At 35.4% G+C, this 25,828-nt stretch overlaps 1 protein-coding gene across 1 annotated transcript in view; it reads left to right on the forward strand.

Moving 5' to 3' along the window:
• The window catches only part of LOC122533192 (connectin-like), an 82,342-nt gene that overhangs the window by 52,783 nt on the left and 3,731 nt on the right, over window positions 1-25,828 (forward strand). Inside the window, exon 3 of the mRNA XM_043662654.1 lies at window positions 18,400-18,971. Within this exon, the coding sequence (XP_043518589.1) occupies window positions 18,427-18,971 (545 nt within the window). The 5' untranslated portion in view covers window positions 18,400-18,426. The remainder of the gene's footprint in view (window positions 1-18,399; window positions 18,972-25,828) is intronic.

Raw genomic sequence — 25,828 nt, forward strand, 5'->3', positions numbered from 1 at the left:
AATATTTGGTCCATTCTAAATATATATTTTATATATATATATATATATATATATATATATATATATATATATATAAATATTTATATAAATATATTCGTTTATTATATATATTTATTTCGATTATTATATATATACAATATATGTATATCATCATTATCTTATATCTACTAATTATATTATATCGTTATGTCATGTTCTTGCACGGAAGGAGAAGCACGGCTTCTTCTTTACAGAACCGACAGGCGCACGACAATTCTCGTTCGAAAGCTTACGTGCTTTGCGACAAAAAGATAGAAAATTTTGTTTCCTGATCCTCTGGAAAATTAATTTACCACCGTGTATCTTCCGTTTGTGTATAATTCTACAGGCACAGAGTCTCTGCTTCGCAGCCTCGAAGCAATGACACGATTCCTTTTTGAAAAGAGATTTTCCCCATGTATTCCAACGAAATTCCTATCTTTTAATTTCCATGCAAATACACGTATTTCACGAAGTTACATTTTCCAAAAGGAAATTTCCATACTTCATTCGCTCGAGGCTGTATCAGTCTCTTCATATGTAAATACATCTTACCACGACGAGCCGCAGATTCTGCCTAATTTATGCTCCGAGTGAAACAGTTCTAAATACCCGGATACGAAATAATATCGCGCAACTTCAGAGTTATATATGTACTGACATAACATACGTCCTGAAAATTTTCATTTGTATAATACTTGTTGTCTGTGTTACTCGCGTAAACTCGTGTTTTGAAAATTCTACTTGGTACGCCTTTGCTTCGCCAACCTGTTACAAAATCGAATTTGGATTATTCGTAACGATTGTCAGCTCACAGATTTTTGATTCGAGTATAACTGTAATTAAATAGTAATATTTTTCTCTTGTAAATTAACGAAATTCTAGCCGTGGTGGCATTTAATTATTTAATTTGTTTACTCTAGTATATTACAATTGAAGAGAAAGATACATTTATAACTGATTCTGCTATTTTTAGCAAACCTTTGCATTGTACAGTTGTTTCACGAGTCTACGATTATTTTCCTCGGCCATTCGAGTGTTGATTTAAGTCTCGCGCTCTAGTGAACAGCATTTCTCAACAAACTAGCTTTAGGAAGGAAGTAAACTGGCTCAAACATAGTTGGTCTCTCTGTCAAACATTAAATATTTTCTCTGCGCTTAATTCTGTTACGGCGACCGAGTATTATGTGTCCTAATTTCAGTCTTGTTTCAATAAGAAACGGAGGAAAAAGATTTTTAATTACTAATTTCTAAGAATATAGGAAAAAATTAAAATTATGTGATAACTATTCTTGTAGATATTCTTTGAATTTCAGAATTTTCTCTTAGATTAAGAAACGTTAACAAATATTTTTATAATAGGTATTACGATTTATACTTTATTATTAAATGTTATAAATAATATAGTAATAAGAAATAGAAAGATAAATAATGTTGTAGTACAGAACAATTCTCAGAAAAGTATAAAGTTTCTTAAATTATGGCAATTAAAAGATAGATATTTCTACAATAGAATGCTATCACTATTCCTAAAAGAAAAAGAAATTGAAGCAAATTTCGCGTTCTTTACTTTTTAGAAAATTACATTCGAGAATTCCTCAAAAAGAAAAAAAGAAAAAAAGGTAAGATCCCTACGATCGAAAGACAGACGTATAGATTTTCATAACACTCTAGAAGAAAGAAAGAAATTATAATAAACGCGTCCTTCAGAAAATCTCAATTCTCATCGATGGTCAAGGAAATACTAATTGCCGGAAGAAGCTAGAATTAATTAATGTTCGATCGACTTTGTACGTGTGGTTATTAGCAACCGTGTTATTATTAATAAACAGTTGAAGACGTATGATCCCGTATTTCCGGATAAGAACCGGATAATCCGGCCGGAAGATGAAGGAACGAGCGTGAAATACGACCGATCCTTCGGCCAATAGTCGCGGAAATTTTCCGGGATAGCGAGTCGATCGTTTCCCGGGACAACCGGGACGAAATTTCCGGATATCGCCTCCGATTTCGTCGCTTTTGTTCGTCCGTCGCGATCCACTTTGTGCTGTATTTTTTTTCTCTTTCTCTCTCTCTCTCTCTCTCTTTCTCTCTTCTTCTTCTCCTTTTTTCATCTCGTTTTTTACGGCGACCGAAAGAGAGGAAAAAATACGTCCTACCGTTGGGAAAATATTTTCCGAACGATGATTCGTGTTTATCGGGAGAAAAGAGCTGAAAGCAAAAAAAGAAAAAAAAGAACGGAAATTAAGAGCGACAGGCACTTTGTTGCGAAATTCGGCAGATATTTTTTATCTTTCGCGTCCTCGAGATCATAAATTCTTTTTCTGACGTTCTGTGGTGTTGACTGAATTGATGAATTGAAGGACAGTGCAAGCCCGGAACTAGGCTAAAACTAAAACCAATTTATATTATGGATTCGTAGCGAAGAGTACAAATTGAATTAATAACAATGAAAAATTGTCGATCTCATGAACTGTTATTTGTGTAACAATCCACTTGGATTCATTTTAAAGCGTAAAACTTTGACAGTTCTAAATTTATTTCTTTCTTTTTTCTTATTTTTCAAAGATACTTTCACGTCATGTAGCGACTGAGAAAATAAGGATATTTTTGTTCTCGAAAATTGTAAAAATTCAAAAAAACCATGTCTCTGGAAATGACTGAAAAGTTTTTCTCACGCCTAAATTTACCATTGGTCTTAAAAATTAGAAACTTCACCTTAAAACTTTATTGTTTTATTGAACTTTGAACATTAGTTTCTCAATTTTTGTGGATAAAAGTAATAACTAAAGAAAATTGAAGGTATTCTTTCAAACACTTCAAAACGTGTTTTTTGGACATATACTGTTCTTCGATTCATTCACCTGATTCGCGGGAGAAAAATCGTTAAGCAGTTATAATTTCAATGTCGATGACAAAATAAAATAACAAATAACATAGATGATTGATGCAGGTTGCTAGGAAATGAATAATATAAAATTAAAGTATTTCCTATAAAGATAGGAAATGTGATGTTTAAAATCAGTGTATTATTAAATGTTAAAAGAAAGTGATAATTTTGGTAATCTGGCAGAAATGATCAAAACTTGTGCGAAAGAAATACATTTCAGAAATACGATAAAACTGAAAGAATATTCTATTATTTTCAGTGAATAATATTTAAAAAAAAAGAAGCGAATAAAATGTTTCCAGTGGAAAGAAATTTCTTTTTCTTTTCTTTTTAATGAGATTTCAAACATCAGCGGATTAATGATTCGAAACATCGCTAACTGGTTATACGATATTTCTGAGCAAATTTCAACTTCCGAAATGAAACGGAATATTTTTCAATCAGGCGGGATGGGATCTCGTCAAAGGATTCGTAGACGCTGGAACTTTCGTACAATAATTACGAATATTAATATTTGAAAATGAACGGTGATATTAATACATACAATATGGTAATGAATTATTCCATTACACAGAATGAGCCCCTGTTCCCAGCGAAAAAAAAGAAGGAGAGATTAACTTCGAGGAACTGGAACCGGATGTACAAAATTCGATTTAATGAAGCAAAATGAAAAAGCGAAATTATTCGCGCTATGAGAAAGGGGACAGAGAATATCCCTTTAAAATCAATGTTAAAACATGCTCGATGGATTTGCCTACATATTACACACGTTCCAAATGGTGCAGCATAACCGATCGATAATCGTAATATACGTTTCGAACGATCGAACGTACGAATAAACATACGTTTTCCGCAGAATGTGTCACGTCGTGAATTATATTATTATTGTGTTGAATTCGTGATATTTCAGACGATAAGTATTTTTGGATTAATTTGGGTGATATATGTCATTTCTTTAGGCTTTGGAATTCTTTTGTTTGGTACTTGTAAAATTTTGCATTTTCACATTAATTCTTCTGTGCGCGTGACGTATTTCATTTTTCATTACTTGCTGAATTTTGGAAATGGAAAATTACATGTATTTAAAAAGATGTCCAACGTTGAATAAAATGTGATAGTGATCAACTATGTATTAAAGGGAGCAGTATGTTGAAAAATGAATCATTTCAGCTTATAAACATCAAATGTCGAATGATTGCAATTAGAGACCCTTCGAACCCTGCATGTTTGATTTTCAAACTTTTTTCACTCAAAACTGAAAACATAACATAAAACACCTAATAAACAGGAATACATAAAATACACGAAAAAGTGGAATACACTTGCTACAATTTTTAATACAGCTCCCACTTAAATGAAATATGAAATTATTCTCACGTTCTACTTTTCTATTGCGAATCGTGTCAGTCTCCCTAGTTATACCTGATGCATCTCTCGAAACAATTTCAGGGAAGTTGAGAGTGTCTCTTTGCAAGAGAAATTGCACTTGCAGCGACGTTAAAATCGTCTCGCCGTGCGCTGCGGAAAAATTTCCCCGTGGTTGAAAAGCCGCGCGCAGAGCAGAGATGGTGGTGCCTCGCGTGAAGGGCAGAGATTACGTTGAAACTCGCGGGACAATGTTGCTATAGGGGGGAGCACGTTAACGTTCTCCGGGAAATACATATTTCGCGTAAGTGGAGTATGCAAATCGTGTTTGAGAAACATCGTGGTCGATGGTTTAAGTACACACGCGTTCCACGGTCGGCAAAGATCGGTAAACCAGGTGTATCTGGGAAAATTTCGCGGCGAAGCGTTCGCGATTTAAGTGCATCGCTCGCCGGCGAAACGCGAACTATGAACGGAACCAGAATTTCGGAATGGCCGCCACATACTCGTGCCGGAGATTAATGCTCGTGGAAAACAGAAATTTTGCCGGTACACCGCGTACCCGGGACTATGCAAATTTTGTTTGAGAAACACGATCGCGTTACATTGATCCCTCGGAACGCGGGCTTCAGCTCGCTGAGTCCCCACTTCCGGTGCGTTTCGGTCGTTTAAACCATGGTACCAGTGGCTCACGAGAGTATTTGAACACTCGATACATTATACTGTACGGGCTGGCGAAAGTGAGTCGAACACCTGTGGGAAGTATTTCGTGAATATTTTGAAATTTTCGCCAACATCTCATCGAGTTTGAAACAGATTTATATAGAAATTATGAGACATAATTGCAACATTTTCTCAGTTTTAAGATTATATTTAAATGTAACCCAGACAAGACAAATGATAAGTTTGTTATTTAATTTCTATCCAATGACGTCATATCGGCGAGTTGAAAAGAAAAAGAAAGTGACGATTATTATTGAATACGGTTCGGTCACTCGTTACGGTCCGCGAAAAGTTGCCAGCGCAAGAGGTTAAATAGTCACAATCTTACAAATTATTGAGAATTGCAAGATGAAAGTATTGTGGATATATTATATACGTTCTATAAAATATTTTGGAGTCTTATTAAAGACGAGTAATTATGTTAGTCAAGGTTGAAATAAGTTTAAAATTCAAGATATATTCACATCTCATTGCGTTAAATTTCAATATTCAGTATCATTTTCAACATGTATTATATGCTCAAGATATATTATACATGTAACATTTTACTAGATATACGTTGCCAATAAATATTCGATTACCTCTACGTACATTTTCCAATTTTACCGATATAATCTCGACTTTACCGGTCGAATCTCGTTATAGTGTTAATGAACTGCAATATGTTCACAATTATACAATTTTACAAACATCGCGATTACATACATGATACAACTGTCATTAAGAATCACAATACCTATTCCTTTGTTAGTTAAAAAAATTCCGAATCGCGCTACGATAAAAAGAAGAAAGAGAGAGGAACGAATGAATGGACGTTGAGAAAGAAAGGAATTGCTGGATCCATCAACGCGCACAGCGAGTCTCGCAATTCCACGGGCAAACTCCTCTGCGAATAACTTCATTGTCTGTCGAAATTCATCCGCAGAGACCCGAAACCTGTAGGATCCTTCAAGATACCCGAGGGATTGTTCGGGTTCACGGAAGCCAGTGTCACAGGGAACACCACGCGCCACGTCTCCAGCCTATAAATCCCCCGTCACATTATGGAGCGTGCAAAGTCACGCGAATCCTCGGGCAGCAATTTCGTCGTCCGCATCTCGGAAACAGATCGATCCGGGGAAACGACGACGCCGTTTGAAACCGTTCTCGAGTCCAATCTCGATGGTACCGCGTAAGTCACGCTGTCAACGCTGCCCGTTTAAGAGATCGATGCGGCGCAAGTGTCGGTAACACTATAGCACCGTTTGGTAGTCCACAACCCGGTTGGAAGAGACTCGCGAACCTTTTTCGAAAGATCGGCAGGAGTTCTCGAACGGAATAGGGAATCGGACGATATTCGAGGTATTCGACCCGCGATAAGTCTTCTTAATTAGAATCTTATCGGGACGAGCGCCAGACTACGTCCGGGTGTAGACTGCGACGGAAGTGGTCTCCTCGCTGCTTTTAGAGATCCGGTGCGCGAATCCGTGATCTTCCAGTTTTAATCTGTCTGGGTCGTTTGTTTCTTTCGTGGCTCGTGTTTCTTTTCTTTTTCGGAGTCGTTTGCATCCTGTGAGCGCTCAAAAACGAAGAAACGTTTGAACGTTGAATGGAGAAATTAACGCTAGAATCATCAAAATGAGCCAATCAATGATTTTTCGCTGGAAATTTTGCAGATACGAAGCAGTATCTTTAGATGAGAGATTTAAAGCTTCTCCATTTTTCTCTCTTTAATGTCTGAAATGAAAATTTTATTCTTCGGTAGTTCTAGCATTAAGAATGCATTCATCCTTAAACGTGTATCTTTAATTTTTTTCTTCTTTTCTTTTTAACATTTATCTTTTCTCGCCTGTTCCTTATATTGTATCGTAATATATTATTCCCTTTGAATCTGTAATAATCAGAGCAATTATTTTGTCGTTGATTATGAGGTAATCTGTGTAAGATTATCGATATACTGATTGTAACATTATTTTATTACTGATTATTTAAGAATCACTAAAGAAAGTTAATGATATTGGAATCATTTATATTACATAGTATAATAATTATTCCATGAAATTACTCTCTTTTGTAAATACATTTAGAAATACATTTCAATACAGAATATCTTCGACAAGTTTACAACACATTTAAAACAATTCTCTTGGTTCGATAGAAGATTCTTCTTTCATATTTGATCACGATACCATGCAGCACCGTTATTCGGATGTCGTAGATTAAGATCACCTCTGGCGTGTAACGCGCCAATTGGACAGAGCATTCGAAATGGCAAAAGAAGAAGCAGTTGCTCGTAAAACGTACGCATCCGAATACAAGACTGAATCTGAAATCAACAAGAGGGATAAACGCGATCGAAACAATCCTCTTCGCATCCGCCGTCATCCCTCGAGCCCATTAGAGACTTATCGTGGAAACATATCTGGAATACTAATAAACTCGCGGACCGTTGCGTCGATCCCTTCATAAAATTATACGATCCTCGTTCGGAATTCGAAGAGCTGGAAATGCAGCGAGCATCTTCGTCTCGACGTCTCGAAGTCAGAGAGAAAGAGAGAGAGAGAGAGTTGGAAACTCTTAAAACCGGAAACGAGGCCAGATAAGAGGATATCAGAGGGCGTAGAATAGTAGCAGGTCCGAGGAAAAGAAGGGGGAAAAAAATATGAAGGAACATCGTGGAACATTTTTATTCTCGATTCCTCCTAGTTTCCTCTCTATCGCGGCGTCGTTTCAGTCTACCAGCGTCGCCTTAACATTCTGCAGACGACGTTTTCGCCTCGTCTCGAGGTAGCGAAACGCGAACTCCGCCGCTTTCTAAACAGGAATCCCTCTGCTGCACGGCTTGCCGAGCGTGTGTGCAAATCGACACGCAGTCTCGACGACGTACACACTCCCTCCACCTTTTCCAGGGTCGGGTATAAAGGGATGAACGCGTTCCGGTTATTCTCGAGGAATTTCATTTAAAAGTTCCGACGGCACATGCTCCGGCTACGAGACCACCCGCCTCTTCTACCTCTTTCGGCTTCCCTTCTTTCACGTTTGGTGTACGAATTGTTCGAATGCAGCTTATATTCCTTCTTTCCTTTTCTTTCTTTTTCTTCCTTTTTTCCTTTTTTTTTTCTTTTTTTTTTTTTTTTGTCAAAGTTCTTCTACTTCAAGAGCGGTATTTTCGTGTTGGTTTTCTTTTATAGATTTTGAAGTTGAAAAGATATAATGTGGTATAAACTCGTGGAAGTATTTCTATGTGGAAAAATTGGGAAATTGAGAAATATTTTATGTGCACATCTCGTGGATATAACAGTTGCAAGATATTTATACGCACACTTGGTTGTTAAATATAATAATGAGCGATGAAGATGGTTCTATTGAAAAGTGAGGATATTACTTCGGAGTATATTTTTATATTTTTGCACGTTATATGCATATTCCGTGTATTTTTGCTTTACTTAAACTTTTCGAAAATGTATGACAAACGTGTAACATGTTACACGAATTAAATATCTTCTAGTCTCTATATTTGTTTTGAACGTTACCAATATATGTTCCTGCTGCTTTGAAAATTATTAAACTTTTATTTCTCCCATTCCAGCAATAATGGAAATATAATACTTTATATATAATATAATATAATATAATATATAATATAATATATATAATATGATACCAGATATCAATGTACGAACTACTTGAATGCATCCCTTTGTGCATTTCTCTTTCCCTTTCTCATTTTCGGAAATCACATTTGCATTTATATCTCTCGCTGTTGTGAAAGCAGCCTCTAAAATTGTTATCGTAGAAATTTTACTCGTTGCTTGTGTCTAAAGTCACAGTTTAGAAACGTGGAAATAATTCTTACGAAGAATATTATCGAAGCGTAAGTAATTTAAACTCGCACGAAACTTACAAGCTATTAACCTAAACAACAACAACGTATGTATCTATATATCTTGAAAGAAGAAGAACTTGACGGTCGCACAGCCAACGAATCGTTTGAACGGATGGCCCTGTGTGTACTTTCCCATTTCTTTGCTTTCTCTATTTCTGAAAATTACTGTGAACGGTCGATCTGTCCTTTTGAAGCTTCCATTTGTGTACTTCGATTCTCCATTCCATTGAAAGATTTCGACGACTTTTGTCTCTCAGTGAAGAGAGCTTTGCGTGCAATTCTTTTTACAACGCGCGATCGTAATGTAGTTTTATTTTCGACGAAAATTCTTTTTTTTTCTTTCGTGGTTTTACATTCCTCTCTGGTAGTTTCCATCGTTGTTTCCAATAGTTTCATTGATTTTACCTGCTCGATTCTTCTCGCGAGAATCTCCTTCCGTTCATCCGTTCGATTCTGTTACGCAACCTGCGAGAAGATCTTCTTATTTCCTCGTTCTTCCTTTCAAAGTAAACTTCTTTGATCCTTGCGTCTTCTTTCACTTTGCCCCGATGCAGTTTCGCCAACGAGACACAGCCACGGTTCTACCAATGAAAAAAGTTCCCACTCCAACGTCCCAGTTCTACAATCGTACGCGTTTCAGTGTAGAGTTGCTTTAACTCGAAAAACCATCAACCTGGTTGTAACGAGTGGGATTTTTTCCCCCCTCTCGTTTTTGCTTTTTTCACTGAAGTTTCAATTTTGCGAAACGATGTCCCCCATTCATCTTTGCCCGCATAAATTTCGCCGAGCGCCATTCATCGACGAAGCTTCTAATTAAGCACGTTTTCGACATCAACTTGATCTATTAAGTACTCTGGAAAGTTTGCACCATTTTCGAGTGCACGGGTTGTGTTTCATCTCATTCACTTTGAACGTGTTCTGCAATTTCCATCAATTTGCTGAATAACCGCGTTCTCTCTGGTTTAAAGGAGTCTTGTTTATGCGCTCTCTTTTTTTACTATTTTTTTTTTTTTTTTACCGTAATTATTACTTTTACGTCAGCTGCTTTTTTATTATTATGTTGTTAATTTGCACGAAGACTAATTTTTGGCTCCAGTGATACGTATGTAAAAGAAACAGAAATTGTAATACAATCTGAACTGTAAGAATCAAAAGATTAACACTTTGATTTTCAGTCGAAATAATATCATAATATTGTAATAATTAATGAAATAATAAAAAAAAGTTCATAAATATATAAAATAAATATAAAATATACACGAAGCAAGTGTAACAATAATTAATAAAATAATAAAATAAATGTAAAATAATAAATTTTTCACGTTACACTATTAATTTCAATAAACGCCGATCTCAATGACCTCGAGATCAACCAAACTCAACCGTCATCACCGATAGTTCCAAGCACCGAAAATCGAAGTTAGTTAACGCCAGCTGAATCGCATGACTTCCACTCAGCTAACACGTCAGAATGAGACCGAGGCGCCGCCGCTCAAAGACGAATTACTTCTGACTTCCGGCCGCTCTTCCAATCCGTCACCCTCTCTGTATCGAGATTTCGCGCGGCCTCGAGGGCGTTTCGATTAGCCGATCGATCATCCCTCGCCGGGATAAATCGATCTCAACGGTAACCGACGAAATTGCCGGCTCCTTTTCGTGGAATTTTTACGCCACGCCGCGAAACTCGCCGAGGAATTTCACAAGCGTCGATTATTACTCCGATCGAGATTCCCGTGGTTTCCGGCGCGTGGAATCGGTGAAAACTCACCGTCGGTGAAACGACGTGAATTAATAACGTTGCATTAACGATAACGGCGCGTCGTGCAGGAATTTCACGAAAGTTTTTCTCTTTTTTTTCTTTTTTTTTTTTTGTTTCTCCCTTTAGGATTTATTTATTTATTTATTTATCGCGGCGGCGATCAGTCTTGTTTCATAAACCGGCGGGCTTGATTTTCATTTTATCGCTCGCTTGTTAACTTCGTTATCATTTATGAGGTGTATAATGCTCGAAAGTCGACCGTGGGTCGGAGGGAGGGAGGGATGGAGTGGTGATCGATCGGCGGACGCGTTTTAAAGCGGAACTTGTATGCTCTTACACGTCGTACGCGATGAATGCGTTAGATTAAAAGGGTTGTCGTCTATTTTGTACGCTGTCTTCTGAAACTTGCGGCAGATTAGTTTTCGGAAAATTTCCGCGGCGAAAATTCGTGGAAGGTAAATGCCAATGCCGCGAAGATGTATCAGTACATATTTAAATCGTTTCATCATTCTTTGGGTTAGGTTTGGGTTAGGTTTTGTAATTGTTTTCCCTTCGTTGGTGATAGTACTTATTTTTTATTTCTATATTTTATTTTTTATATTATATGTATTTTCTGACAGATATTTTGTAGTGGAAGATATTTATTAATATTCGAATCGTTTTGTCATTCTAGAGATTAACCTGTAGCAACTTTTTGTTCATTAATGACATTATTGATGAATTTATAGTATGTTTCTGACGCAAGTTTAATGACTTGTTTTTCATTCGAACATTTTTATTTCTTCGTGTCATATTTATTTTCTGAAAGATGATTTGTAATGGATGAATTGTAACACAAATATAAATTTCATAATATATATTTATAGAACATTTTTTATTTACTGATAGATATTATTAATGAATCTTTAGTATTTGATAAATTTCGTCATTTATTTCATATTTCTTCTTTTATTTTTTAGTTGTATATTTTTATTTATTTATTTGTTGGGCAGTATTCCTAGTACAACTATAAATTTCCTCTTGTAACACGTATAAGCTTCGTTCATGTTTAAAGGAGTATAAAATCATGAGAGATATTACAAGATTCCAGAGACATTTCATTTTAATGAATCGTACAATGAGAGAAATTGAGCCATATAGGAGACAATCTATTCAACTTCATACAGGGCAATGACTTGATTTCATGAGCTATGTATTCCACTTGTTAAATTTAGAATTTCTCAGGAAATTCAACTGATCAATTACGTCTGGAGCTAGATGTTCATTATACGTTGCATTTACAACCTTGATCAGCGCTGTAACTGACTCGGACAGTATTCGATGAAACAAAAATTCATTCAATTTATTTTCTATCTTCTTCAATTTCAAATTTTCGAAAACAACTCTACATTCTCATTCATGAAACTGACCAATGTATCCTCCGAGTGGCTGACATCTCCTCTAAAATGTTAAAAATTCGGTGAATTGGCTGGATTGGAGATAAATTTTTGGAAATTACCTTTCATCTATGAACACTTCCATTGAATTATTCTAGTTTGAGAATTGAGTCATAGATATTCACTTACTCGGGTCGACAAATTTATTTCTCTCGAATTTCCCTCGAAACATCAAATTTATTTAAATTATTTGTATCCTTCTTCACGTAATACACTCAAAACTTATTAACATTAATACCTATATTAAAATCTTTCAAGTTCCAATTAAAGAAACTTCTTCATCTCTCGTGGTAAATGAAAACTGAATCAACCTGCGAAAGAAAAATCGAGAAAACGCAACCCTGTAAAAATACACCTTTCTGAACGATTAGTACTCTGGAATCAAAAGTTCAGTGGATCATGCCACGTGCAATAAAAGACGAGCCAAGGGGAATAACAAAAATAACAGAAATCCCGAGAACTGTCGTTCATAGATCACGCTGTCTGCAGAGTCGCGATTTCCATTGGTATCCCGGTTAAAGGTTAGCAGTGGGAAAAGACGAATTTTCCTAGTTTCGAAGCTCGGAGGGCCCGGAGAGCTCAGCTTCGCTTACGTCTACATGCAGCTCGTCTCCTCTTCGTTCTATTTCGTAGATTTCCCGCGTAATGCCGACGATAAATCGTTGGTCTCTCGCTTCTTGCTTAAGTGCTGGCGAAGCAACCAGTTTCCATCCTTAAACTGTATCCTTCGAAACTCTGCTACAGGGATATTTCCGGTGGTTAATCGATTAGAAAGATTCTCTCATCTCGTATATATGGAGAAAGTTTCGTTCGCTATCTAGCTGATATCTAGATAGATTACGAGCATTTGTGTCGTTTTATTAATGCGATCGAAGAATGAAATTTAAATAGAAACTTGTCAATCTGTCTATCAACGATCTAATTTGCAAATTGTGCACCCTATTCCAATTTATTGAGTGTTTTATATAATTTCGAATGTCGTGCAAGCTGTTCCAATTTAGAAAATATTAAGAACTTCAATAATTTAAGAATTTTAATAATTTATTAAGAAGATGATATTCTTCCACTTGAGCCATTGTTGTCGAATTTGAAATTAAGAGTAAGTTGGAAAATTAATTTAATATTCTTTCGTTTGAGAATTCATCTCCATGAAAATAGATTTTGAACGTGTTAATGTTCGTTGGTGTGAGTTTTTTAAAATAAAATTTTTTTTCGTCGTTTGTCAATAGAGTGTAAAATTTATAAAGTTCTTCGTTCAATGCCCAATCGGTACACACACAACTGATCATCGGCTATATATCATCGTGACGATTTAAAATCGAAAACACTCTGCAGACACTTCACTTTTATATTATTCGTATAAAAGACAAATTATGAGTCATATATACTAAAATACATTTTTTAGAACCAAAATCAGTAATAAAACCGAAACCGACGTCCTTGTATCACTGTTCCCGCAAATTCAGCCATTTAAAAATTTCCACCGCATTTCACGAAGTGACATTAATCCAGAGAAATTCGAGCGTTCAATCAAAAATCGACGATCTGGTATTGTTGGTCGTACGTACCTTGGTCGTGTGTTAATTGCACGATCGGTAGCAGCAAATGTATGTGTGTGTGTATGTGTGTGCGTGAAACCGATGACCAACAGTTGATTGCACGATCAAAAATTAAAGGTTTTGTACGTGTTTCACGCGATCGTCGCCGATTTCCGTTCCAAGCTGCTTTATTTCTCTTTGCACGGTGCGGCGAAGCAACGCGAATATACATCATATCTATATGTATTCTCGAAATCGACAGACATTTCGCGAATAGTCGGTTGGCCGTGCTGTAAAACGCTTTTGAACGCGCGCCACGTGTCCAGCCGGTTGGCACACTATGAAAGCATAATGCGACTCGAAATGAAACCCAGGGATCGTTCGTTGCAAGCGGAAAAAGGCTACCTTTTTTTATTTATATGCCGTAACAAGTAGGGAGGAAAATCCGAAATACGTTTCCTCGTTTAGTCATATTTATTATTTGTATTTTTAATTTCTATCATCGAATATATGGTATAATATTCTTTTTTCTTTTGTATAACGTGTTTTTAAAGTAAAGAGCAAGTGCAGTAGATTATCTTGAGCGATTCATGTTCAGGATGATCGGATGATTTAGGTTTACATTCCGTATTATAAAAATTATATATACGTACTCTTCTGTAAATTTTTCTAAATTGCTAAATTACATATTTTTTAGAAATAATTCAATAATTGACTCACTCGGAATAAATATTTTCCGTTCGAGTTTCATAACGTAACTGTAAACATTTCCGAATATTATTTATATTTCTTGCGTCTCGTGGTTCGTTTCTAAAATGTACTAACTGCAGTCGAAATTGTTAATTTTAAGGCCACCTTTTTTTATTTAACAAGTAGGGAGGAAAATCCGAAATACGTTTCCTCGTTTAGTCATATTTATTTGTATTTTTAATTTCTAACATCGAATATATGGTATGATATTCTTTTTTCTTTTGTATGACGTGTTTTTAAAATAAAGAGCAAGTGCAGTAGATTATCTTGAGCGATTCATGTTCAGGATGATCGGATGATTTAGGTTTACATTCCGTATTATAAAAATTATATATACGTATTCTTCTGTAAATTTTTCTAAATTGCTAAATTACATATTTTTTAGAAATAATTGACTCACTCGGAGTAAATATTTTCCTTTCGAGTTTCATAACGTAACTGTAAACATTTCCGAATATTATTTATATTTCTTGCGTCTCGTGGCTCGTTTCTGAAATATACTAACTTCAGTCGAAATTGTTAATTTTCGTTCGTTCAATTTTCAATGATTTTAGACAGAGAAAAGGAGACGTCGCCCAGTAACGATGTGAAAAATCTCGACGCTTAATTCTTTTTCATTTTCTTCGAACACAAGTCGTAACACCGTACACCGCATAAAATGGTAATTGCGATGACGGAACTGTGCAACAGCATCGCCGTTTTTCGCGCGAATTCGCGCGGCTCGCGGAGGGAGAGAAAAAAAAAGAGAGAGAGAGCGCTAACGATTCTGTTTAATGGACCGACTTGTGTAACGTATGACGGCAGTGTGGTTAATGTTTTTATTTTCGCGCCCGTGCCGCGGATATTCAACGTGAATTTTCAATTATGGAATAGATGGGCGCGAACGGAGAATAGGAAAGTGGCGGGGCGTTCATTCTTTACCGCGTTGTAACGGAAAGGAAAAAAGAGAAAAGGAAAACGGAAGGAAGGGAAAAACAAGGGAGGATAAAAACGTGAATGCAATAAGTCGAGCACGTTCAGGCTGGACAATATATTCGATGCACCTTAGCGGCTGAAAATTTTTCCACCGACTCGAAAAAACAGGCACGATTTTATTACGTTCGTCTTTTCTTTTCTTTTTTTTTTTTTTTTTTTATACTGGCTAGACCTGTGTGAAATATATAGATTTTGTAATATTAATAGTGATCTTTTGGCCTGGGATATTTTAATACATTGGAAATATAGGAGATGAATTTTATTATACAATTTGTTGCTGTATGATATAGTCAAAGGGTATGTACATAGGAATTAATTTATGGTGAAATATAGAGTTGATATTTGAGTTAATATTTAATTAAGTAATACAAATACTAATACTAAATAATACTAAAATGTTAAATAATAACAATTTAGTAATATAATAATATTATAATAATACTACAATAATATAGTAATGACAATCGTGTGTTAATAATAAAATATAACAAAAAATGATTCTAATAATTTTATAGGCATAGTACCATACATACACAAAAGTCGTATACATAACATGTGTATATTGAAATATAATTGTAATGTTCAAGTTGTTTGAAACGAATCTGAAAATATACATCTACGTATATTTATGTCAAAATGTCCATTACAAATATTTCCATATATATGTCCATTACAAAATATTAATATACAGTATGAATAATCATTTTAATCCAAGCACATATAATATAATCTTATTAATCAGCTGTTTAAATATATTTCTTCTACGATACATCTTACAATTTTCAAATCTCTTCCAAACTCGGATACAATCACGATCAATTGGCTCTCGCTAAATCAACGAAATTTAAAAAGCACCTCGTACCATTTAAATTAACACGTTTAGAAAAAAAAAAAACGCGTTTGTAAGAAATCCTTCAGAGCGTTCGAACACTTTCACGAGCAACTCTGTATTCCATTCCAAAGGTTTCAACGCCCAGTACTCTTCGAAACATTCCTCACGTGACAGAAACAGAAGGTCGGCGAAAGGAAAAGAAGAACGTACAAATCCAGACACGAGCGGTAGAACGTTTTCAAACTCGTTGCCCAACGCTCATAAAGCGAGGATGACCGCGAAAGCCGAGCGAAAGCTTGCGAGACGAGCGAACGTCGGCGTGGCGCCCGCGCCAGTTTGAAAAATAAAGGCAAACGATCACGCGGGCATTATGCGAGCGTTCCGCTCGGCGTGATAATTTTTCAAAGGATCTCTCGCGAGCCGCTGTCCCTTTTCGGGCTCGTCTTCGTTTTGCGGTGGAGGAGGCGGCAGCAAAGAAAGAAAGAAAGAAAAAAAGAAAGAAAAAGAGGAAAAACTGTGGCGCCGACAGGTGAAAGGCTCGCGCGTCTCTCACACCTGTCCAAACGGCCGTGAACGCCACCTCTCGCTCTTCTTCTTCTTCTCCTCTTCCTCCTCCTCTCTCTCCCTTTTGTTTACCTCCTTCACGGCCTTTATGCTCCCCTCCCCCCACTTTCTTTCAGCTGCCTGTGTTTCTTTTTTCTACTTTCCAACGGTCCGAACCTCTTTCTCCCTTTGTCTTGCTGTTCTGGACCGCGAGTGGATTTTTCGCGGCCCGATGAAGCATGATCGGTGATAACCTGGCGACTGAGAAGAGAAGGAACGAGATCGATCGCGGAATTTTTGTACAATGTGGGAAGTTTGGTTTCTTGATTTCGATTGTTTCTTGATTAGTGGTGAGAGATGTATGTACGTACATATACAGTGCCAAGTTTAATAAAGTAGACTTTTGCAAGTCTAACCTTTCAATACCTTCGTCAGAAAACAGGGTAAACGAAAGCTACGCCAGCGGAGGAGTGGCCATTGTAATTTCGGACAAATATGATTCTACTGAAATCCCATTAAATTCGAACTTAGAAGAATGCCACACCACAGAAACCCAAAAACAGAAATACGGAATCATAAACCTGACTTCTCAAAATGACATACAAAAAGTATTAAAATATCTCAAAAACATAAACTAATGGCATCGTCGTTGCTAATGACCTCGCTGTCGATGCGACATTAAAGAAAAATAAAAGAAGAAGAAGAAGAAGAAGAAGTCTAACCTTCTAGTTTGGTTCTTTTGTGCATTTTATTTTGGTGACGATATATGTACGTACATATACAGTGCCAAGTTTAATAAAGTAGACTTTTACAAGTCTAACTTTCTAGTTTGATTCTTTTGTGTATTTTATTTTGGTGTCTAACAAGAAGAATATGTATAGACTTATTTGCTATTCTATGAGACAGTTTCTCCGAAGCAAGTACCATCTTCAAGAAAAATTATTACGCTGAAACTGTCACAATCGAGCGATAAGCGATCAATAAAATTCTGAATGTCTCCCTTTTGTTTGACCAAAAATTACCACGAAGATTTTCGATCGTCGTTTTATTAAATAAAAACAGTAATAATTGAATTGAACGTGATTAAGAAACTTGGAAACTATAACGATAGAACGGACCGAACTTTCTTATAATTTAGAAACTTGGGTCTCTTATAATTTAGATGCTTAGGAACTAAAACAACAGAACACACCAAAGTTTATTTCATGTATTCAGTCTGCACGAAGTTTTCTACAAAATCCACGAAGCTTTCCAATTTTATCGATATGAGTTTCAATTCATTGCGATATATATTATAAAAATGGAACCAACCTGGCGATATTCCATCAATTCAATCTGTCAAACATAAAGTCACTTTTTACCACGATGAGTTTTTAAATTCCCCCCCAAATCTATTCAATATCATTCGAATTAATAACATTACTAATCTCACCAATCACTTTGTTACAATTACAGAATATAAATAAAACTCTGTCATTCAATCAATCTGCATCGTTAAGCATCGAAATCGCTTTTAGTAGATTTTAAATTTTTCAAAATCCATTTCCTAAATACAATTCCCGATGTCATATTTCATCATCGTTCAACAATCCCGTTATCGTCAACATGTCAGCGTCAACTAAATCTAATACCATCAATATAGATTCATCTACAATCGATGAGATTAGAAACAATTTTCAAACAAGAAGCTTCCTTCTGCTTGCAGGTCCGCTGCACGCGCGAGACGATCGAGATGAAACGATTATCCTGGATGGTTCTTCAGCTTCTGCTCCTTGGCTCGATGCTCCATTCGAGCCTGTCAGCCTCGACGAGATCACGGGGCAAGAAGAAGGTCGCCAAAGAGACGAAAGAGGTGAACATCTGCGCGATCGAGGGCATACAAGCGCCGATGTATTGTTACTGCGACAACATCACCATAAGAAACGCCACGAACGCCACCTGTCTGGTGCTCAGCCCGTTCACCAACAACGATCCAACGTGGAATTACTTCACGTCGCAGATCTATCTGCAGAGGTTGAAGTTCATCGTTCGAACTCCAAACGGGCTGGAGTACGTGCCGGTTCAGCTGTTGAGGCAGTTGAAGAACCTGCAGAAGATCACGTTGCAAGACACGAGTATCGAGGAGCTGAAGGAAGGCGCGTTCTCCAATTTGCCAACGATCGCGGAGATCGATCTCAACACGAATCTCATCTCGTCGCTGAAGACGCGCGCGTTCGAGAACATGAGGAATCTGTCGGCCATCTTCTTGGACGCGAACCGGATCACCGAGATTAACAGGTATCGCAATTTCTTTGATCTTTCATTTGTTTTTTTTTCTTTGGTTTGTTAAATTTTTGCAACTTAGATTTGAAGTGTCTAAGGGCTCTTTGAGATTAGTTTAGGATTTTTCACGCTTGCTAGATCTTTTTTATATTGATCTTGAGGTTTCTTCGATCGAATACGAGACATCATGAAGGATTTGTTTCAATTTTTATCGGTATATCTTTGGTATGTTTAAAACTGAAGTTTGGAATTTCAGCGTGTCAAATTTTTTTAAATCGATTCTTGAATTGTTTTTTTATTGTTTTTTTATCGAATTTGCTCAGAGATGTTCGAAGTAGGAGTTTTATAGGATAGTACTGGAGTAATGAAGATCGTTGAGGAATAATCTTGATAGTTTGATACTGAAAGTGTGTTAAATTTCTTGGAAAATTGTAAATTGTTATTAATAGTTTAATAGATTTATATAATTTAAATAGAGCTAGATTTCATATCACGGAGAATATTCGTAAAATAATTTTAATAATGAAATATTGTAATAATTAACCACGTCTCAAACCTTATATTAATTTTATATTAATGTTTGCAATAATAATAAACATTAATTATAGTCGAGAAATAATTTGATAAAAAGAGTATATTGTTTGTTTTCTACTTTCAATCATTTTATACAGTTTTGTTAATTATATAGACAATATTATATGTTGCTTTATTTTCTATTCATAATGTCTATTTTTTTTTCTTGTCTGGGACAAGTATAAAAGTAAAGGCACTTGCTCCAGGTTGTCCTTATTGTTCAACTTGATACATTAATCTAGATTTCTATTCTAATATACACTGTATTCGAAATCTGACTCTATCTCAATAATTTAGACTTTAGACCTTCAAATTTCATACGACACATTTCTTCCTTGTATCTTTCATTTCAGTCACGAAAGAACAAATTATATTTTTACCAAGATCAAAACAATCGTTTCACGAAAATTGTATTCCATTACTACAACTATTTTCATTTACAATTATTTATTACAAAAAACAGTCTGTGATAATTTAAATAACATAATAATTAACAAAATAATTCTTTCTAAATACTAATGGAAACATTAAACTCGTATAAATTAATATACGAAAGAGATATTATTTCGTTATTAATTTAATAATTTAAACATTTTCGTTATTAATTTAATAATCATGTTGCTTTATATATGACTCGTAATTAATCTAATAATTATTGTTAGATATTATTTCGTTATTAATTTAATAATGTAATAATTTTCGTTATTAATTTAATAATTTATGTTGCTGTATTACTATTTATTGCTACTATAGTTTACAAATAATGGTATAAAATTTCATAAAATTTTTTCAAACGAAAGAAATCATGCACTTTCCATATTTGGTGGGTGCTCGAGGGCTGTGTCATCCGTTTAGTCGTCGTAGAATTCCGCAAGGATCGCTAGTTGGAATTTACCACGTGTTCCATAAACGCTGTTTGATGGTGTTCGAATGATAACCACGCTCCCCCTGCCTCTTTCCACGCCCTTCATAATTCCGGCTGATTCGTTCAATTACGACCAATTACCAAGTCTGAGCCCGGGAGTAAAGTGAAAACGTCTTCGCCCGAAGAGGGCGTTTTACGAGCATAAATTGCCGTGGAATTCCGCGATGCGTTCGAGAATTCGCGTTTCGGTGAATCGGCGGGCTCTTTCGGCAAATCGAATCGGCCTCACGCACGCCAGAATGTCTTGAAGTCCGGATTAGATTCGCCTCGTTCATTGTCCATTAAGCGACTAGTTGCCAAATATATGTAGAACGCGGCGCGATTGATCAGGCTAAAGAATAATTCGGTTAATTATTAATTAATAGATGTGTCATGTCAGATTTAATGAAATTTATTCTCTTCGTCGATATTCCCTTTACTTCGTTTTCAATTATTAATAATTTAATACGAACTTATTAGTTTAAAGAAAAAGCCATTGTTCCTTTGAGTTAACATTGCTCGAAACTATGGATCGTGATTTTTATTAAACAGTTGATCGTCTTCATTGTCTGTTATGAATCTGGTGCTACGTTTATTGTTTTGACAATTTATTCGTCATAAATATAATATATACGTACGTATAATTCCTTTTCAAAATGATCTTCAAAAGTTCGTACAATATTCAATTATCAATCTTCACAAACAGATCCGAAAAATTATCAAAAGATTTCTTTATTTTGAAGTCTCGAAAAAAATGCTGCTGTATGAGACACACATTATAACAAAATATGTTCTCAATGGCAGTTAAATTTTTTAACGACAATCAATAGCATATTCTATAATTTATACTTTATAATTTGCAAAAATCTTTAAATGAACGATTCAGCGACACGATATGAGTTTCCTGTTTCCTGTTTCCATGGTGATTGATGGATTAAAATTAATAACCAGGCGAAGTATTTAATTTTGATAAACGGATAGAAAGTTGTGGTAATTTGTTAGATCAAAATTATTATCGTGTTCCTCCCTTGGGGAAGCATAAGGGGCTAAAGAATGATGGAAGTGATGAAGAATTATGAAGGGTTCATAAATTTCAGGGTATTTAAGGGTGCAAGATTATCCCAGTGCTTATTAACGAATTTCCAATAAATTATAAAATACTTTTAATCATCGCTGTTGTAGGATAATTATAGAATTAAACGACTCTGAATGTCCGGAAGTTTATGCAACTCTTTATGTAAATGTGATCGGGAAACGAAATGATTAATTCAGCAACAGTGTATTAACATTGAAAAAGAGTGATTCGTTAAATATGTATATTTTTATAATACGTCGGGATGTTCATTGAAAGGGATCAACTGTAATACGCTTTAAACGGAGGTTTTATTTATAAAAAATTAAATTAATTTTCGCCTGATGCATTTTATAACGTGGAATACGTATTTCAACGTTACAGTCATTATGAGTGCTCGTGGAACATGCAAAATTACGAAATTACCTGGGGATATAATTTTTAATAAATTTAAGAGTAAACAAATTAAAGATAAACGAATTGTGGTTGTAGACATGATTTAAAACAACATAAATTAATAAATAAAATCTCTGTAACTGGTCCATGAACAAAGTTTAAGGTAGAAATTAAATTAGGAGTAACGTCTGACTAATTCTTGATCTCTTTCACTTGCGCGCTTCATTCTTCTTCGTTACAGTAACTTCTCCATCTTGTAATTTAAAAATTGCATTTGAGATACTTGTCTGATCATGTGTAACACATTTTCCATTTAATATGAAATATATAATTCAACGTTGTAATTATTAAGAGTGTCCATGAAACATATTGAATTAAGAAATACGAGGTTTAGCAGATAGAATATATTTTTTAACAAATAATTTGGAAATAAACAGATTACGTCACATGTGATTTTATATCATAGAAATTGGCAATATTAAATAGGAATTTTACGAAGTCTCGAAAAACCTAACGAACAATTTATAGTAAGCCCTTAATTAGAAATAGTGTCTGACTAATGCTCGATCTGTATCACTCACTTCTTTCATTTCTCTCCTCTTCACGTTAATTTTCCACTCTGAAGAAATAAATATTGAAACATTCAAAAATACTCGTAGCTTTCGAAATTATAACAAATGAAAGATATCGTCTGACCCTTGATCTATATCACTTGCCCTTATTTCACACTACTCTTACGTAAAAGTTGAAATAAGTTCAAGATACTTATAGCATTCAATCAATGTTTTAAACTGTGTCTAATCAAGAATACTGTCTGACTAAATATCTTCATCCATGTCACTTACATCACGTCTCATTCCTCTTCTCTACATTCTTGAATCCGTGCAAATTAAAAACCGACGTCGGTGATGTTTCACAGCAGCATTCAATTCGACGTTTGAAATTACACGTAAGGAAACAGCTTGGACAAGTTAATAGCCGGTGGCTAAGTTGCACAATGTGTACCGCGCGAATTGATCAATTACATTTCCGCGACAAAGCGAACGGAGTTTACAAAGTGCGACTGGCAATTAAGTGTTAATCGATAAAACACGGTTAATCGGTTAACGCGGCTCCGCTCGTGTGCACCGGCCGCATTAACGTGACCAGAGCAAACTTATCGCCGCCGTTAATAAACAATTAAATCAAACAATCCAAGTTTAGCTCGCCGGTGAAATTAATGGAACGCAAACATGACCGATGTAAAAGCGGAGCAGCGAAATAAAATCTGTTTACACGGATCGTATTGACACGCCAGAAACAGATATTCTCCTGGGAAGAAAATATACTTCGTTCCCGAATTTACTTCTGTCGTATATAAATATGGAACTGAAAAATTTCCCTCCGCTTCATTTATACTTTTTTTTTTTTTTCTTTCGTAGATGTTTATACTTTATTTTATTGTAGACAATAAAATCTACTTTACTAATTTATACATTATTTTATTGTGGACAATAAAACATACTTTGCTAATTTATACTTTGTTTTATTGTTGGCAATAAAATGTAGTTCTTCGATTTTTACAATGATGAATGTTGAATCAGCTTAAATAATCTTAATAATTCCTGCAAAATTAAATTTCTGGAAATGTGATCTAAAATTGGGTTGCTGTTGGTTAATATTAAATTTACAGGTTTCTGTGTATTGACAAGAAATTTGAGAAATTTCCAGAAATACGCAGAAACGTATAAAATGTCGAAAGTATAGTGTCGATTTTAATATTTAGTGACAAAAGTAAATTTCTGCTTAAACGAAGAATAAGAAAAGAATAATCATAAAAATTAATACAAATTAAACTCTCACAGAATACTTTCTATAAAATAATAAACACAATCATTTCGAACTTCAATATTATTAAAAATGAAATAAAAATATTTACCACCTTTTATCCATTTTGTTATTTCTTTAATTTAATGTAACTTCAGCAAAATCAAACGACGATCTTTGTTAACAAATTTACTCTAAGAGATAGAACAGATTGGTCAGACTCTCTAGACGATTATATAGAATGGAAGAAAACATGAAGTATCTTTAGTAAAAAATTAAAAATAAAAAAAACACGAGTCTACGAAGAATTTTAATCAAGAATTACAAATCGTTCACTTCGTTCTACCGTTAAACAAAATTCGAACAATGTTACACACGACAACGTGCATCGCGATTTCCCATTTAACGTGCGAAACGTAGCTTAGGGTACATACGCAACGTGTTATCTGGCTGGTGGCTTCTTATCGAGAGGCCGGAGGCGTGATCGCGCCAATACTTCGCAATCTCTGTAACCTCTCGCGACATCGTAAATAAACGTCAACGCCAGCTCGACGTGAGCACAGTCACGCGATAGAGAGAAACGCGGACAATAAGGCCTCGAGGAGTCTCGAACCCGCTCGAATTTCGTCTACGCGACGCTCGGTTAGGATAAACGTCGCGGATGAACGACAAAAGGTCCTTTCAATTGTGGGTGGGGATTTCGAGAGAATATTCCGAGGGGTTGTTACCGAAGCAAAGAGGGAGACGTGCAGGTTTAATTGATGAAAAGGGTTGAATTAATCGTTCGGGGATGTGTCAGGGGTACTTAGGTTGATTGATTCTTTTTCCACCTCGCGACGCGAACGAGAACGCCTCAGATTGGTTCAGGTTTGTTTTTAGCTTTTTGCGAGATTGCCGTGAGATAGAGGCAGGGTGTGATTGTACTTTTTACCGAGAGGAAGGGAGAGTAAGTTTGCTGTGTATAATTTTGTTTCGATTTTTATAGGCTGAAAGTTGTATGATTGAATTCTTGCTCGAGGAGAGGTTGCACCAGAGTTAATTCTTTTGCAATTCTATAGGTTGGTAATAAATAAAAAAACATTTAAACACGTACGTATTTAGGAGTACTTTTTTTTTATTTTATTGAAGATTGACGCGAGGTAATGTGAAGTTAGAGATTCTAGTTTTAAATAAGAAGCGAAGAATAAGTTTTAGTAGATTTTTGTTGATACAATTTTGTTGAAATTCTACATGCTAAACGCGGGGAAATATTTCATCTTAAAATTCTGTCTTTGTTTAGCTGTTTGATTTGCTGCGAGATTGCCGTGTGATAAGGCAGGGTGTGATTGTACTTTTTACCGAGAGGAAGGGAGAGTAAGTTTGCTGTGTATAATTTTGTTTCGATTTTTATAGGCTGAAAGTTGTATGATTGAATTCTTGCTCGAGGAGAGGTTGCACGAGAGTTAATTCTTTTGCAATTCTATAGGTTGGTAATAAATAAAAAAACATTTAAACACGTACGTATTTAGGAGTACTTTTTTTTTATTTTATTGAAGATTGACGCGAGGTAATGTGAAGTTAGAGATTGTAGTTTTAAATAAGAAGGGAAGAATAAGTTTTAGTAGATTTCTGTTGATACAATTTTGTTGAAATTCTACATGCTAAACGCGGGGAAATATTTCATCTTAAAATTATGTTTTTGTTTAGCTGTTTGATTTGCTGCGAGATTGCCGTGAGATAAGACAGGGCGTGATTGTACTTTTTACCGAGAGGAAGGGAGAGTAAGTTTGCTGTGTATAATTTTGTTTGGACTTTTATAGGCTGAAAGTTGTATGATTGAATTCTTGCTCGAGGAGAGGTTGCACCAGAGTTAATTCTTTTGCAATTCTATAGGTTGGTAATAAATAAAAAAACATTTAAACACGTACGTATTTAGGAGTACTTTTTTTTTATTTTATTGAAGATTGACGCGAGGTAATGTGAAGTTAGAGATTGTAGTTTTAAATAAGAAGGGAAGAATAAGTTTTAGTAGATTTCTGTTGATACAATTTTGTTGAAATTCTACATGCTAAACGCGGGGAAATATTTCATCTTAAAATTCTGTCTTTGTTTAGCTGTTTGATTTGCTGCGAGATTGCCGTG

The sequence above is a fragment of the Frieseomelitta varia genome, unplaced genomic scaffold (genome assembly GCF_011392965.1).
Source record: "Frieseomelitta varia isolate USP_RPSP 00005682 unplaced genomic scaffold, Fvar_1.2 scaffold_503, whole genome shotgun sequence".
Classification (NCBI taxonomy): Eukaryota; Metazoa; Arthropoda; class Insecta; order Hymenoptera; family Apidae; genus Frieseomelitta; species Frieseomelitta varia.